Here is a 17,990-nt window from a genome sequence, read left to right as displayed (position 1 = left end):
GCGCTAGGCCTACCCACACAAGTGAGGTATCATTTTTATCGGGAGACTTGGGGGAACGCCGGGTGGACGGAAATTTGTGGCTCCTCTCAGATTCCAGAACTTTCTGTCACCGAAATGTGAGGAAAACTTGTTTTTTTAGCCACTTTTTGAGGTTTGCAAAGGATTCTGGGTAACAGAACCTGGTCCGAGCCCCGCGAGTCACCCCTCCTTGGATTGCCCTAGGTCTCTAGTTTTCAGAAATGCACAGGTTTGGTAGGTTTCCCTAGGTGTCGGCTGAGCTAGAGGCCAAAATCTACAGGTAGGCACTTCTCAAAAAACACCTCTGTTTTCTTCCAAAAATGTTGATGTGTCCACGTTGCGCTTTGGGGCGTTTCCTGTCGCGGGCGCTAGGCCTACCCACACAAGTGAGGTATCATTTTTATCGGGAGACTTGGGGGAACGCCGGGTGGAAGGAAATTTGTGGCTCCTCTCAGATTCCAGAACTTTCTGTCACCGAAATGTGAGGAAAACTTGTTTTTTTAGCCACTTTTTGAGGTTTGCAAAGGATTCTGGGTAACAGAACCTGGTCCGAGCCCCGCAAGTCACCCCTCCTTGGATTCCCCTAGGTCTCTAGTTTTCAGAAATGCACAGGTTTGGTAGGTTTCCCTATGTGCCGGCTGAGCTAGAGGCCAAAATCTACAGGTAGGCACTTTGGAAAAAACAGCTGTGTTTTCTATAAAAAAAATAGGATGTGTCCATGTTGTGTTTTGGGGCATTTCCTGTCGCGGGCAATAGGCCTACCCACACAAGTGAGGTATCATTTTTATCGGGAGACTTGGGGGAACACAGAATAGCAAAACAAGTGTTATTGCCCCTTATCTTTCTCTACATTTTTTCCTTCCAAATATAAGAGAGTGTGTAAAAAAGACGTCTATTTGAGAAATGCCCTGCAATTCACATGCTAGTATGGGCACCTCGGAATTCAGCGATGTGCAAATAACCACTGCTCCTCAAAACCTTATCTTGATCCCATTTTGGAAATGCAAAGGTTTTCTTGATACCTCTTTTTCACTCTTCATATTTCAGCAAATTAATTGCTGTATACCCAGTATAGAATGAAAACCAACTGCAGGGTGCAGCTCATTTATTGGCTCTGGGTACCTAGGGTTCTTGATGAACCTACAAGCCCTTTATATCCCCGTAACCAGAAGAGTCCAGCAGACAAAACGGTATATTGCTTTCAGAAATCTGACATCGCAGGAAAAAGTTACAGAGTAAAACATAAAGAAAAATGGCTGTTGTTTTCAGCTCAATTTCAATATTTTTTTATTTCAGCTGTTATTTTCTGTAGGAAAACCTTGTAGGATCTACACAAATGACCCCTTGCTGAATTCAGAATTTTGTCTAGTTTTCAGAAATGTTTAGCATTCCGGGATCCAGCATTGGTTTCACACCCATTCCTGTCACTAACTGGAAGGAGGCTGAAAGCACCAAATATAGTAGAAATGGGGTATTTCCCAGTAAAATGCCAAATTTGTGTTGAAAAATTTGGTTTTCTGATTCAAGTCTGCCCGTTCCTGAAAGGTGGGAAGATAGTGATTTCAGCACCAGAAACCCTTTGTTGATGGCATTTTCAGGGAAAAAACCACAAGCCTTCTTCGGCAGCCCTTTTTTCCCATTTTTTTGGAAAAAACTAAATTTTCACTGTATTTTGGCTATTTTCTTGGTCTCCTCCAGGGGAAACCACCAACTCTGGGTACCATTAGAATCCCTAGGATGTTGGAAAAAAAGGACGCAAATTTGGCGTGGTTAGCTTATGTGGACAAAAAGTTATGAAGCCCTAAGCGCGAACTACCCCAAATAGCCAAAAAAGGGCTCAGCACTGGGGGGGGGAAAGGCCCAGCAGCTAAGGGGTTAAGCAACAATGTTTCATCTGTAACATTTTTTTTTACTGAAGGGCAATCTATAAATCTATTATATGGTAACATCCACCAAAGACTTTAGGAAGAATACGAGTTTAAACACACTTGCACCACTCTGAATTTTGCATTACCAATAATCCAGTATCATTTTTAGAGAACTCAAAAATATAAATCAATTTCTTAGATAAAAACAAATATCTAAGCAACCTGCACTTCTACTAATGAAAACGTTTGCCACCTGTCTGGATGGGCTTATTGGTGGGACAGAAAAGTATTGGGGGTCATACACCTGGTATCCCATTACTCGTCCCCTTCGTTGGTCACTCACTAGAACCCTATGTTCTGCCTCAAAATCACAATCAATTATGTCAGCATGCTTTGGAGGTCGCATGTAATTGAAGAAACAACTAAGACCTGACCATGGAAATACCACTCCTGGCTTGGTTGGATCACTACAGGGGAAGCTCTCTGGTGCAACAACCAGTGTGTTGTTCAACAATGGATGTAATGAGATTACCTTCAATTCTTTACCGCAGCAGAGTATGTGGAAGTCCCACCCTCCACACTATTTCCACGTGGAGGTTTACACCAATGTGTAAACTAGAGTTCCCATACCTCCTAAGACTGAATTTACAAGTGCAAAGTGTAACTTTCCACCCTTTTGTAGACCTGGGCAGAGAATTTTCCACAGGAAAACAGGTTTTAATATAAAAATATTAAATATTTTCAAATAAATAAAAGTAACCTAGGACTTAAACACTCCTAAAATGTACTTTGCATTAGAGTGGAAGTTAAATTTAAATATGTAAATTTTCTTTTTGAATGGTTTAAAATTAACATCGCCTGCCTCCTCTAACGTGTTCCTATAAATTTGCAACAAATTTGGATAGAGGCGGATTTTAATTAACTTTAAAAACTTTTAATATCTTTTCACTACTTACAAAATAATACATTAATTTACCTAATAATTCTGATAGCGTATTAGTATTATCGTTTTCTACAGATCTACAAGAAGTGTACTGCACTACAACTGGGTGGTCATGCCTCAAGTTGGACTTACTCCAAAGCTATGATGGAGGGCATTTATGCCCGTTTTGTCACCATTATGGCTGTAGTAGAACAAGAAGATGTTTTACTATATAACTCTCTAAAAACCTTCACTTTTATTAGCAATTACTTTAATTCTGCTGTCGCTGCCCCTAGTCCCTCTGACTTTTAATACTTGAAAGTGTACCTATGTTTGTAGAGCTCGACTGGGTAAAATACTTTTGCTGGGTCATATTAGGAGGGGCTGTATCTTTTACCAACTATTATTTAGTACAGCTTTGTGATTTTATTACTGTATGCCTGACAGTTGCCTTGTGGAAAAACATGCTCATTAACGTAGGCCTTAGCTGATGATGGTGACAAAGCAGTGAAACAGGCCATACTGGTTCATTTTGAAAAGTTACGTCAGATGCCATTTATCTGATCTGTTTGTAATGACAAATCTATAGCAAAGGAAGTATATCAGACTAATTTATTGTGAAAAATGTGTATGTTAAAGATCATTTAAGGTGATTGGCTTTACACCATGTAAAGGCCTGTAGATAGGCATTGTGTTAAATTGCTTACTACGGTTTATGAATTTCTGACAGTTATCTCCTCGCTGGGGATATGGGGTAGAATATTTGCTTATTTATGATACTTATTAAACTCTTGTACTGTTATTTTGTACACATTTGTAATCTTATGACAGTATACCTGATGATTACATTGCAGGAAAGCTTATGCTCAATACAGTAGCCCCGGGTTGTTTATTATGATATACCAGTGATAAATACTAAGGTTAGACTGGTTCATTGGAAAAGTTATGTCAGATATCACAGGCCTGATTTGTTTGTTATAAAAATTACAAAGGCAGTAGGCCTAACTGCGGCAATTGGTCAGCAAACTTCAGGCATTGGAATCATTACTCTGTGATGGGACATTAATTGGCCACAGGTGCAAATCTGCCAGAAAACGATCCTACTACAATGCCAATCTTTAAGCTTTTCATTTTCTCTTTCAATAGCTTCCCTTTTATCCTCTACCTCTCCTTTTCCATTGTGTTTTTAGAGTGTTATGCAGGTCTCCAGGCAGTGCTACTGGGCAGCTCGACAGCAGGTCATTTATCTGCCATACACTACATCCACACATAGCCATACTCTTCTAAGACAGACTGCCTCTTGAAATGGTTTTGTCCAGAGTGAATGTTTGGATGTTCAGTAACAGCTGCCACATTTAGCAGTTATTATGTACAGTATCAAGAATAGGTTAAAAACACTATGCAGAATACCTTTCCAAAATGGTGACCCATTGCAATGTTTACCTAGTGACCATATTTTTCCCTAAATATTTTTTATTGATGTTTCAACAGAAACTTGGAATAATAACAGTAGTACAATGTAGTTTGTACTCAAATAATACAGTTATTCTCATCTGTTGTCCCCTCCCCCCACTGCTACTCATTGGATATAATCAAGATGACGTTGACTGTATCATATCTATTAACCATAACTCTAGGTTTCACGTATGTGCTATACCCCAGAGGGCTACATCACACCAGGTGTTAATGCCAACCCTCTCTACATAGAGTTTACGACATCCTCTTCCCCACCATGGTGTGCCATATCAACCTTGTTCTATTTGCAAAAGGGGATGCCCGCTCGAGGCCTCCTTCACGAGTACCTTCAGCAGAGGGTGTCCCTCAATTCCCTGTTCATCTGTGCATCATCCAGGAGGTTCACGCATCTCCAGCAGCATCTATGCTCATGCTGCGAAATCCTCCTCTAATTTGTCATCTCTCCGCACACGTTTCATGCGTACCTCTGCCCATTCTAACATGTCTTTCAGCCATTCGTTATACCTGTAGCCATCCATTTGATGGCAATTCACCTTTCCGCAAGTAGACGTCCTAGCATTACAAATTTACGGCTAAGCTTCTTTTTTCTGCATTGGGATAAGACGCAGCACAAGGCCCTTAGGTGTGAATGGTATATCCCATCCCACTGACCGATTAAGCGCTTTCGCTATGTCCCGCCCAGAAAGCTAACAATGTTGAATAGTTCCACACCACATGCAAGACGTCTGCAACCAGTGCACCACACCGGGGGCAGCTCTCCGATCCACTCTGTAAGATCCTCCTTCAATTGTCTTCTCACCCCATAGGTAGTTTTGAGGCATGTCCCCTGCAGTACCACCTTCATCACCTCCCAGTCATGTGCCTTGCTACTAGAACTCCCCTAGTTCTCCTGAAAATAATCTAAAGGTGTCTCCTGAAAGTCTGCTTTGACAGGTGGGTCAGTCAGTGCTTCTGCCCGTCGCCAACAAAGAGGGACTGTGGAAAACTCACGTCCCCCTCCCATACTCATCAATAACGGGGAGTGGTCACAGAGGTAAGAGGAATCTTACATGAAACAGTACTCTAATTTACTATGTGTTCCCACTGCAGGTGTGAAATAGGAGTATACCCTAGACTGTGGGTGTTTGTCTCCATTGGTCCACCAGTTTCAGTTCCCTCAGGAGATCTCTCAACTGTCCGGTCATGTTGGGCTTTGTATATGGTTTCGGGGGCATACGATCTAGTTCTTCATCCAGCACACAATTACAGTCTCCTGCCAGGATTACATCTGTGGCCAGAAACGGTGCAGCTGCAGTGACCATCCCGATATAGAAAAACCAGCAATAACTATTAGGGGCATAGACATTTATCAGACAGAGCTCACATCCATATAGCTTCTAAAAAAGAATAACAAATTTGCCCTCTGGATCAATCGTATGCCTCTATACTGAAAGGGGACCCTCAACGCTACCCATATCAGTGCACCCCGTGCATGTCCGGAGTATGATTGTTGCATTAATTTACCCACTCCACCTTTTACCGGAAACTAGGTATGCAGTCCCCTCTCCACCCCCCCCCCCCTAACTGAGACTCCTGGAGAAAGGCAATGGACACTCTATATCTTTTCAGATAAGCATGTACTCTGTGGCGCTTCTCTAGATGCCATAAAACTCTTACATTCCAGGTCATTAGTTTATAAGCATCATCCATTCACAGTCCTCTGGGTAGGAGGCCACCTCTCGACTGCCCCCTGTAGCTCATCAGCACGCATTTGATGGACATCTACCCGCTGTCGCGGGCGCTAGCACAGGAGTAGCACTCATTTCCTGTTGACAAATAAGCAAACAAACCAGAACAACCTCCCAACACCCCTCCTCTCTTTGGGCAGTGAAGTCGCCTCGCCTAGGCCTTAACAACTATGTGCACAATCTGGCATTACAGCCCCAATCCCATCTTACAGATATTTTATACCCTTAAAAACAACAATAACTCTTTAAACTTAGTTTCTTTATGCTCCGTTAGGGACCAGGGCTTTGCAGGTTCACGAGGCCGAAGCACTCGAGTAGCTCACGCAACCCCTCGATCCCTTAATCTTTTTGATCCTACCAGCATATGGATGGTGACATTGGTATGGTCCAAAAGATATTACCCCCCCTCCCCCACCTTGCTGACCAACCCTGCAAATGATTTGTGGCAATCTCTCAGTGCTTATGCCCGTTTCAAGTGCCCAGGAAAGACCTGGCATTTCATAGTGTTCATTAAGTCATCCCTTCCTCTGTACTGTCCTTGCCTGACCCAGGATTGCTCTGTGGTTCTTGAAGGGAGGTCATGTCAACCGTCATGCTTTTAGCAGTTATCAGTGTGCCATCACCACTATGCGACCTGTCAAGCCAGATGTACTCCTGGAGCTAATGATTGCTTTGGGCTACCCAGAGTTACTGTGTTTTCATTCCCAGACCCCTGGCCGCTGGCCTCAACAATGTATCCACCCAGTCACTTACTTTGTTCGCACTGAAGAAAAAGTGCATCTTGCCTTTGTGCACCACCCTCAGTTTTGCAGGGAACATGAGGCAGTATCTCAAATTAAGGGCTCATAGTCGTTTTTTTTTCCACATAAGTTTTGTATTGTGCCTGGGTGTTCTGCGTAAAATCCAGGAAGACTGCAATTGGTTTCCCCCCAAATTGTGGCGGTCCATTGATCCTTAAATGGCACATGATAGCATCCTGGCCCCTAAAATCAAATAGTTGAGCAATGATTGCTCGCAGTAGTCTACCAGGCTGTGTCAGGGAGGCCATGGTTCGGTGTGCCCTTTCTGCTGTGAAAAAGTTGGAGAGTCCTTGTATGGGCAAGACGGACATGAGCCGTTCCTCCAAGAAGGTTTCTACAGACCATCCCTCTGCTTTCTCTGGGAACCCCACAAATTGTAAATTGTTCCTCCTTGACCTTCCCTCAGCGTCTTCTAATCGTTCCTCCAACCTAACCAACAGTTTCCAGAGGGAAGACATTGTTTGTTTCAGAGCAGCTACCTCCTGCTGTAGGGTTCCAACATTCTCTTCAGTTGCTGTCACTCTGTTGTCACTTTATGGAGGTCATCCAGCAGTAGGTTTATGTCAGTGGTGATCAAATCAATTTTTGTTACCAGCTAAGAACGGGTCCCCTTGGTTGCTTCCATAACATCTGATAAGGACCACTTTGAGCTAGTTGCGATGGAGTACAGTCCTGTTTGTTATTCGCCCGAGTCATCACGGTTGTCTCTGCCATAATTGTTGTACAATTACTAATTTTGTTGGCCTGAGATTGGTGAGATGCTTTGTCCAACATATGAGGGGAGCTCTCCACAAGCTAATTTGAATGGGCTGGAGCTTGCAGGTGCACACTCTGTCTATCTTGACCATATACAAGCCTCCGTTTGAATTGTTTGCTATGTGTTACGTACAACAGGCTCCGGAGATGGCACAACAGTAGGGCGTGTTGGTGTGCATCCCAGGGGTGACCATCCCTGGCCCTGGTAAAGAGCACTGTCCTGGGCCTCACAAGATCACCCTGAGGGTCGTCTGCTCCCACTCACAGCCCCCGCAGTCACTCCAAGAAAAGCCATGTCGCCTTGGCGCCACACGTTTCAGGGCTACTCTTCAGAACAGGGGGCAGTCTCACCTGACCGCATTGGATCCCTCAGGTTAGGTGAAAGGTGGGACCACTCTGCCCAGTTCTCTTCTGCTGCCCACAGTCTTTTGGCCAGACATTGCTCCCACCCAAGGAATACTAGAGCTCGTCTGGGCAAAGGCACACTAACTAGGCCTTATTCTTGGAGCCGGGGCCAGCTACCTAGATGGTCTAAATTCTGTCCTCAATTGTAGCTCCATGGGCAAAACTGGGCAATAATCTCGGCCACTGGTGGGTACAAGATGCACAGGGAAATTTAGAGGCCTGCTAGGACAGAATCTTCAGGATTTTGTTTGTCTTCTGGCAGGAGCTCCGGACGGTGCATGTAGTCAGCCATTTTGTTGACCATCTTGGAGTGATATTTGCATCTCATAACTTATTTTACTACTACAAAATGGTCAATGGCCATTTAAGAACTTGAAAACAATGATACACAGCCACATCACTCGAAGTCAACCCCCCCATTACTATATATGATTTCATTCTTTACTGCAAGTCATGTAAAGTGGTGGTGTGTTTTTTTTTTATTTTTTTTTTTAAGTTTTACTCTTAATTTATCTTTAATAAAATGTCCGTTTAGCATTTGTCAGTAGGTAGATGAATAAATGAATTATTAGCCAGGTGTATCATCATAGGCAATGCTGGTTTAATATGCACTCGTTTATATTGTGCCAAATCATCATTTATTACTACAGAAGATCCTTAATGAAATAAATAACTTGCCTCTATTAGATTGGCACAGCAGCAGTTGTCTTTTGTCCCCCAAGGGCAAATTGTGTCTCGACTAGGTTCATTTTAATCATGGTATGATTTTTGTAAGGGGTGCTGGAAAACAGAGTGGTGGGATCCACACAAGTTGCACCTCTCTAGATTTCCCCTAGATAACTACATTTTACAATCTGGGTTTGTCAGGGATTCCTAGCTGTCTTCTGACCCTGGGCAAAAATACTGACACCATAGCTCATGACAATTTGCTAACACATGTCCTTTTGAAAAGTAATTTGACTTCTGCAGTACTTGTTTACTCTTTTCCTGCCCAATATACACACCCATACTTGTGAAGTACCAATTTTTAGCAGACGTGTGACAATGCAGGAAGACTGGAAACTTGCTAGCAACATTTGATTATAACACTGTAATAAGATAGCAGTTTGATGGCACACTAATAACTTTTGCAAAATATGTCTCTGAAGTGGAAGGCATTATGGGGACTCAAAATGGGGAAGCTGAAATTGTAGTGATACTTTAAAGGTTTTAGAGAGTTCAAACATGCATTGATGTCCAGACTCTGTCAATGTTACTTTTCAATGTAAAGTGATGCACAATCAGTAGACAAAGAATACATTTTGGCTCTGGTGTTTTGTTTGTCAAACTATGAAAGTTTACATAACCCTACAGCCAGCAAGGAACACCTAAAAGTATATTACTTAAACCAATGTTTAATTCTTAAAGTTACAGGCATTTACCTTGTTGGAGTTCTTTACTCCCTATTTACATTTACTAATTGCTAAATTCAATGAACCTTTATTTGTGAGAAGCTTGACTAATCTATACAAACCTAGTCTTCATTAATGTGTAGCTTTTTTGGGTCACCGATGGGCTTTTCTATCTGTCTTCGCCATAAACTATAGATATGTAGGAACCACAAATATAGGAAAGAGTGACTACCTCAAACAAAACCCCAAGTGTAATGGTGAAAGAAAATGTACTGCTTTGCCACATCCAACGTGTAAGAGAAAAACAAAAAGATGTAGATTTCTAATGGATATCATTTGTGAAAAAAAAGAATATAAAAGCTTAAATTTAAACTGCTCCAATGTCCAGAAAAGTGTAAGTAATAGAGGACAGTGGGTGCACGGAGGGGGTAGGAAGCCTCGGCTTTTAAAGAAATAGTGCCATACACTAATAATCATGAAGAGATCACTAACAAAACACAAAATACACAAATACCTTGATGAAGGGAAAGGAGGAGGAGGGATTTCACTGTTGATCTTTTCACAGTAACGCTCCAGGAAGGTTCGAAGATGTGAAAAAGTGCTCTCCTCCAAATCTACACAATATGGTCTATGCCATGCAACAACTTGTCTGGGAAAAAAACAAAAGACAATGAATTAGTAGGAATCTATCTACAACCATGGATTAGTAGCACACAACACACACTACGTAAACATGTCTTTATGGGTGTCTATCAGATATAAAAACACATTAGCAAAGCCAATAGATTTCACCTATGGGAAGCAGTGTACATCCTTCCACTCCACCCTATACCACTGTAGACAACTCCACTACACTCTGCACTATTTCACTCTATGCCATTTCACTGTGCGCCGTTCCACTGTGCGTCACTCCACTGTACACTCTACACCACTCCAGTTTATGTCACTCCAGCCTATATTCCACTCTATGCTATTCACTATATGTCACTCCACTCTACCCCACTCCACTGAAAGTCATTACAGTAAATGCTATTCCACTCTCCACTATCCACTGCATGCCACACCACTCTAAGGGCCAGATGTAGCAAACCATTTTACCCATTCTGTGTCTATGGGAAAATGTATTCGTACATATGGCCCTAAGCCACTAAACTCTACCCCACTCCACTCTATGCTGGATCAGTCTATGGCACTCACCTGTACGCTATGACAATCTACACCACTCCATTGTACGCCACGCCAATGTACGCAATTCCACTAAATGACACTCCACTTTATGCTATTCCACTATATGCCACTCTAGTCAATGTCACTCCACTGTACGGCCCTACAGTCAACTCTATGTCACTCCAGCCCGCCGTACTTCACTCCACGCCACTCCATTCTAAGCCACTCCAGTGTACAACACTCTGCTCCACCCAACTTAATTCCAATGTACTCCGCTCAGCCACACTGTACTCCGCTCAGCTACATTGTATTCCACTCAACCACACTATATACCACTCTATAGCACTTCAGTCTGCTTTACTCTGTGCCACTGCACACTGCAACTCCAGTCTACGAAACTCTATGCAACTTACTCTACTCTGCTCCACCCCACTTTACTATATGAGACACTACTCCACTCTACTTCACTGTACTCCACTACTACACTTTATGCCACTCCGGTGTATGCGACTCAATGCCACTCAACCCTATGACAGTTTATGTTACTCCACTCAACCATACTGTACCACACTCAACGCCACTCCACCATACACCACTGTAACCCACACTGTGGCATTCCACAGCACTTTCCATCACTCTACAACATGGCAGTCCACTTCACTGTACGACATACCACTCCACTGTACAACATTTTCCTCCACTGTATGCTAGGCACCCCCTGTAGTCCTAGTGAGTCGGTCGTGTCCAGTCCACAATGGATGATAAACTTTGCTGCGTCTCTTCCAATGGCAACTGCCTGAGAGAATACAGCCAGAGCCTCCTCTGGGACCTGTGGCAGCAGCTGGGCAACCGTATCCCACAGCGTGTGGGAGTAACAGCCCAAAAAGTATGTGTTTTCACAGACCGCAATGGTAGGCTGGTGGAAGAAAAAAAAGTCGTCCTTCCAAGTGTATCCAGCTTTTGGATTCCCATTCGGGCGTGCAGAAGGAAACACGCCCTGAGAAGTGGAGTCTTGCATAATCAAGCTCTCAAGGGTGAGGTGTTGCATCAGAAAACTTGGGTCTCCTGGAGTGGGGCAATGGAGATGGACAATCGTCCTGTTCACAGGAGCCCCTGTGTTGGATTTGGACCAGTACCCAGTAGGACATTTGTGACGGCATCATTAAACAGGAGCATAGGGTCTGAGGGGGAAGCCCTAGCCTGAAGCCACCGAAGGCAACTAAAGGTTCAGTACCTCAGGTGCTCTTCTCCCAACCATAGAATAGGAAGCTCCCTCCTCCGTAGCCATGTTACAGGGAAAAGCATGCCAATAACCGGAGAAGTATCCAGTACGTTGGCTTCACCCAAGTCTGTACGCCAACCCAGAGATTCTTGGACCTGGTATTCTAAAGGTTCCAGTGACCCCTCCCATTCTTCACTGTAACCTAACCCAAAAGAATGGGGGTCTGGGTCCAAAATAGGAGGTAAGGCTCCTGCTGGCGTTGGTGCAGTACGATGCCCATTCAGCTCCGTTCGGAGTCAGGGATAAGAAGGGTGATGGCACCGCATCTCGCCGCTAGCTGCGCCGAGTGCAAAGGAGAAGGTTGGAATGGTCCAGATCCAGGATTGGCTGCATGGATGACCCTGTGCACCGAGACCAAAACCTCCGGTACAGAACCCGAAGGTGCCCTTCCAACTCCGCAGGGCCCATAGCCGCTCCAGCAGTGCCAAACTGCCCAAAAATGAGGCACATGACCTTATAAAACTCTTAATTGAGCAGGAGTCGCTTTGGCTCCCGGAAACTCAGGGAGGCACGGAGTCAGCCCAGGCACAGGCTCTGCAGAGAGAGGCCGAGAATGCGGAGGGTCCCTCATCTGCAGACAGATGAGGAGAAGAAATAAGTTACTTACTGTAACTGTAGTTCTCCATTATTGGAAGCTTTCATAGATTCACATGCTTCAATACTTCCCAGTCATTGAGATGGGAGCCCCCGGTGGAATAAACAAACTAGGCCTAAAGATGTACATACACAGTACATGGACTAGGCCTCAATAGAATAAACTATCATTGTCGTTTTGTAAAATAGACCCAAACTCAAATTTGAACCAATCAGATTGCCTCACCCCTTTGAGCCTCCTAGGAGGATCTGCCTTCCCTCAGATTTTCTGAGCGTAAGTGCTGTAATAATAAAGAATACCACAAAATGAGAGAAGGTGAGCTCCCCCGGGGAGGCGGGTGGGCCACATGTGAATCTATGAAAGGTTCCAATACTGGAGAACTACAGTTACAGGTAAGTAACTTATTTCTTACTCCAGTATTGGAACTTTCATAGATTCACATGCTTGAGTAAGAGTAGCAAGCAGTAACTAACACATTTTCTGTACTGACAAACACTGTTCATCTCATCATCAGACATCGTTAGCATTAGACAGGTAAATGCAAAGCAACAAAAGTTAACCTTCTGAAACATGAATATGCATGAGAGGTACGTTAAGACTGAACAGAAAATGTGATATTATATCAGAAGCAGATGGTGGGAAAACAAACAGCTCACCTTATCGGAACAAATGTCTAAGGACTGCTTGACCCACCGCTGCATCTCGGAGCGTCTCAGCATTCAGACAGTAATGCTTCATGAAGGCGTGTGTTGTTTTCCACATGGCTGCTCGACAGATGTCTGCCACGGATTCCCCAGAGGAGAGCGCACAGGATATAGATACTGCCCTGGTAGAATGTTCACAAACTCTGGCATCCAGGGGTCGACCAGCCTTCTGATGGCAAAAGGCTATTGTGCTTGAGCTCCATCTAGAAATAGTCTGTTTAGTAACAAGATGCCCTCTTCTTGGCGCACTAAATGCCACAAATAGTTGATTTGCCTTCCGGATCGAGGATGTTTGCTGCAGATAAAATTTAAGACATTGTTTGACATCCAAGGAATGCAGCGATCTTTCTGCCCCAGTCTGAGGCCGTGGAAAGATAGTCTTTAGCAATACTGGCTCATTAATATGGAAGTCTAACGGCACTTTGGGGATAAACTATGGGTTTGTCCGCAGGATGACTTTATCGTCCGCAAACTTCATGAAGGGTTCCTGGATGGTAGATGCTTGGATCTTGCTTACTCTATGAGCAGATGTTAAAGCCAAGCAGAGCGCTAACTTCCAGGTGAGATACTTAATGTCAGACTTATGAATGGGTTTGAATGGTTCCTTCATTAGTTGATCTAGGACTGTATTTAGTTGCCAAGCGATGCTTTGACTGGAGGAAAGGATCGGAACAAACCTTTCATGAACTGCTTGATAAGCCGATGAGACCAGAAGGATGGTCCTTTAGATAGCCGTCTATATCTGGAGATGGCAACTAGGTGAACTTTAATGGATGCATGCGCAAGACCAGACTGCGCCAGATGGAGAAGATGCTGTAAAACTTGCTCTGGAGCAGATGTAAGCGGATGAATGCCATTTGGAGCACACCATAAACAACACAGTTTCCATTTTAATTTGTATGTTTTACAAGTGATATCAGCACATGCTTTAGCTAAAATGGCATGACAGTCAACAGGAATATTCATATGTCCGAACTCATTGAACTCAGGAGCCATGCACATAATCTGAGAGACTTGGGATCCGGATGTCTCACTTGGCCCTGGCTGATGGTTAGTAGCTCCAGTATAGGTGCTAACCTGATGGGAGGACACGAAGACAGCAACAGAAGCTCTGTGTACCACGGTTTACGCAGCCAGACTTGAGCAATCAGGATTATCTGTCAGGGTTCTGATTTGATCTTGTTGATTACCCGCGGAAGAAGAGGTATCGTAGGAAAAACGTCAGCCTAAATCCCTGACCATGCTATCGAAAGGCCATTTCCCCACAACCCTGGTTGGTGATGCCAGCTTGCATAAAGCCGGCATTTCGCATTCCGTTATGTCGCGAAGAGGTCCAGGTTTGGTTTTCCCCACCTGAGAAATATTGCGTCCAGCGTTCTCCGATTCAGCTCCCACTCGTGGGAAGATGTGCCGAGCCTGCTTAGGGAGTCTGCTGTGGTGTTGCTCACTCCCGGAAGATGTTCTGCTCGTATGTGCACTGAATGTTCAATGCACCAGGTCCAAATGGTTTGAGCTTCTGTGGACAGCAAGTGAGACCGAATTCCTCCTTGTTTGTTTATGTAGTGCATGGTGGTTGTATTGTTTGTCTGGATAAGCACCGATGAGCCTCGGATTCTCAGCAGAACAGCCTGTAATGCCAGGTATACCGCTCTGAGCTCGAGGAAGTTGATGAGAAGAGTAGCATGAGAGGGGGGCCACCTGCTGCTCACTTGAAGATCCTGAAGGCATGCACCCCTATCCCTCCATCGAAGCATCCGTTGTAATCGTAAATGGAGGGACCTGAGCTAAGAATTCTAGAACCTTGGAGATGTTTGCCGGTGTTGACCACCAATGGAGGGAGTCGACAATCCTTGCTGTTATCTGTATGATGTCCCCTAAGGAACCTTGCGTCTGTTTCCACTGTTTGTCGAGCTCATCCGGAAGAGGGCGCATCCGAAGGCGACAGTGGGGAACTAGATTGATACAGGAGGACATCATCCCCAGTAATGATTTGAACTTTCAAACTGAAATAAACTTTCTTCTTTGAATTGTATCCGCTAGGGTAAGAAGCTTGAGTTGACGTTCCTCCGCTGGGAATGCCTTTACTTGAGTCGGGTCCAGATTAGCTCCCAGGAAGACTATTCTTCTGGTAGGCTGAAGATGAGACTTGTGTCTGTTGAGAGTGAGACCTAGTTGATGGAAGAGGCGTAATGTGGTCTTGAGAGAGTGGCGTAGGGTGCAGATGTCTGGAGCCTTTAGCAACCAGTTGTCTAGATATTGGAATATCTGGTGTTTGAAACTCCTCAGATATGCTGCAACAGGAACTAAGCATTTTGTGAAAATCCGGGGTGCGGATTTGAGTCCGAAGGGTAGCACTCTGAATTGAAAGTGTCGGACGGCTACTGTGAATCTTAAGAATTTTCTGTGCTTGGGGTCAATGGGTATGTGGAAGTAGGCATCCTGCAGCTCTAGGGAAGCCATGAAATCCCCTCTGTTGAGAAGTTGCAAGACATCCTTCAATGTCACCACGCGGAAGGATGGTTTCTTGAGATATTTGTTAAGCTGCCTCAGATCTAGGATGGGTCTCTACAAACAGGACTTCTTTCTGATGAGGAAGAAGCGAGAATACAAACCGCTTCCTTTTTGCGAAGAAGGGACTGCCACTATTGCCCCTTTGGATAACATGACATTTATTTCCAGAAGGAGAAAATGTAGATGTTGTCGACGTTCCCGGGAAGGCGGAGTCTCAGGAGGCACGCAAGTGAACTCTAGCAGATGACAAAAAGTTATTATGTCCAGAACTCACTTGTTGTTTGTGATCGGACGCCAACGTGCAGGTGATGAGTCAAAGAAGGAGAGTTAGCCGACCCTGAAGGTTGTATTGCCTGCGTGAGGCATCCGTAGATTGTCTCCCCGACTTTCCTCTAGGAGGAGGTCTGTTGTATGCCACCGTCGGAGGTTGCCTCTGGTGGTACTGCGGTCTGGAAGATTGGTACTAAGAGCGATAAGTTGGATATCTGAATGATTTGTAGCCACTTCGAAAGGAAGTGTCCTCTACCCCTGGCTCCTCGAAAGGGTGTGCGCTTATACTGCAGTGACCCGTATCTGTTTTGATAGCTTGAAGAGCATTGTCCACATGCTTACCAAACAGGTCTTGCCCATCATAAGGGAGGTCCAGGATCTTGGTCTGGACATCCGGTCTAAAATGTGTGGCCTTCAGCCACCCTTGATGCCTTAGGACGGCTGAACCAGCCAGTAGCTGAAACCCCATAGCTGCAATGTCCACAGCACAGTCAATAACCTATGCAGACGTGCGCTAACGCTCCATGAGGATCTTTTTTGCTTACGACTTCCTGGAATATGGAAGATCGACAGAATGTGAGATGTCCGACCACAGCTGCCTGTCATATCTGCCCAGGAGCGCCAGGGAATTTGCAGCACGGCCCACAATGGCAGACATAGAAGAAAACCTCTTACGAATGTTGTTGAGGCGCCTTCCGTCTTTGTCCGGAGGGGCAGATAGAGGTGCTGAAGGATTTCTGGAGCGTCGCTGGGCAGCCTGAATCAGGTTTTGGATGACCCACCAGGCAAGCAGGGGCGTCCTCTGTCGCTTTATATTTTTTGTCCAGCTTTGGTAATACCACTGGCACTGTCCCTGGATTCCTCATAAGTTTTTAATCCCCGATTCCATACGTGGTCAATGATAGGAATTGCTCTGACCAATTTCCTATGCGGCTCTTTAAAGTCATATAAAAAGCAGTCCTGCTGTGTGGATGGCATTTGCAGCTCAAACAGCGCAGCCGCTTTTTCTAATAGATTGTGAAAAGAGGCAATATCCTCTGGAGGAGATTCAACTGCCGTTGGCTCCAGCACATAATCACCCCATTCATCCTGGTCTGAAAGAACTTCTCCTTCCTCAGCCGCTTCGTCCGAAGAGGCCTGGACATGAGGACTCTGTGGAGCTTCAGGAGGAATTTGCTGCGCAGCAGGAAGAACTGGTAGAGGTACTGGAGTACATGGTGCAGTCACGACTGGCGTGGGATCCTTCACCAACTGAGGATGGAAGCGCTCTCTATAATCTGCCAGCATGGCCTGTAGATCGGAAACAAGACCAGAAGGCAAGCACACCATTCCTTGCTGTTGCTGTGGGACTGGATCATAATAATGCGGACCATAATAGGAGTCATCATCAGAGTACTCCTGACATTTAACATGCAACTGGGAAGGACTCCTAGCCACCCCAAACAATGCGTCCTGATCCGAGTACTAGTCATCGTCACCATCTAAAAACCTAGATGGCAAAAGCCTTGACACCTTGCTTGGTGATGCGACAGACTGTGTCAAATGAGCCTTGGAGAGCCTCTTGAGAGGAGTATGCTGCGCAGATTGATACAATGGCAATGTTGATGGTCTTTGCCGCTTTGCTGGAAACATTTTCATAGTCAATAAGAAACCAGTTGTCATCGACGGGGTGTCAACGATATCATCATCACTGGAAACATCGTCAACGGTGTGGCCGTCATCGATGGAGGTGTCGTCGGAGGCGTCGTCGACGAGGGCATCGTCAACGTGAGATCAATCGACGACGGGAGTGTCATTGGCGAGAATAGCGTTGACAAGATGGGGCGCCCCGTCTACGAGGATGATAGTGTCATCAACGAGGATCCTGCAGCCGCTGCCGTCGATATTGAAAGAGTGACTATAACCCGCGTCACTGATGAAACAGTCATCAACAAAAGTACTGTTGACGATGGCGGCGTCGACGGTGCTGAACTTGGCTTCTTAAACTTGTGGAGAAGCTTAGGAGGTGGAGTAGCCAGTTCAGAAGCAGTCTTTTTAACTGATTTTTTTAGGATTTCTGTGCCCGTGTTCTTTTCCTCTGTGGAGAGCTATGACTCTT

General features: G+C 44.9%; 1 protein-coding gene across 12 annotated transcripts in view; it reads right to left on the bottom strand.

The window, feature by feature from the left end:
* HERC1 (HECT and RLD domain containing E3 ubiquitin protein ligase family member 1) overlaps nt 1-17,990 on the bottom strand; it is a 1,155,039-nt gene that overhangs the window by 1,064,944 nt on the left and 72,105 nt on the right. For all 12 annotated transcript variants that reach the window (XM_069222059.1, XM_069222062.1, XM_069222061.1 and 9 more), the window contains exon 11: nt 9,878-10,012. In XM_069222059.1, coding sequence (XP_069078160.1) covers nt 9,878-10,012 — 135 coding nt within the window. The remainder of the gene's footprint in view (nt 1-9,877; nt 10,013-17,990) is intronic.

This window comes from Pleurodeles waltl, chromosome 3_1, assembly GCF_031143425.1.
Source record: "Pleurodeles waltl isolate 20211129_DDA chromosome 3_1, aPleWal1.hap1.20221129, whole genome shotgun sequence".
NCBI lineage: Eukaryota > Metazoa > Chordata > Amphibia > Caudata > Salamandridae > Pleurodeles > Pleurodeles waltl.
This window is presented reverse-complemented; position numbering and strand designations above follow the sequence as displayed.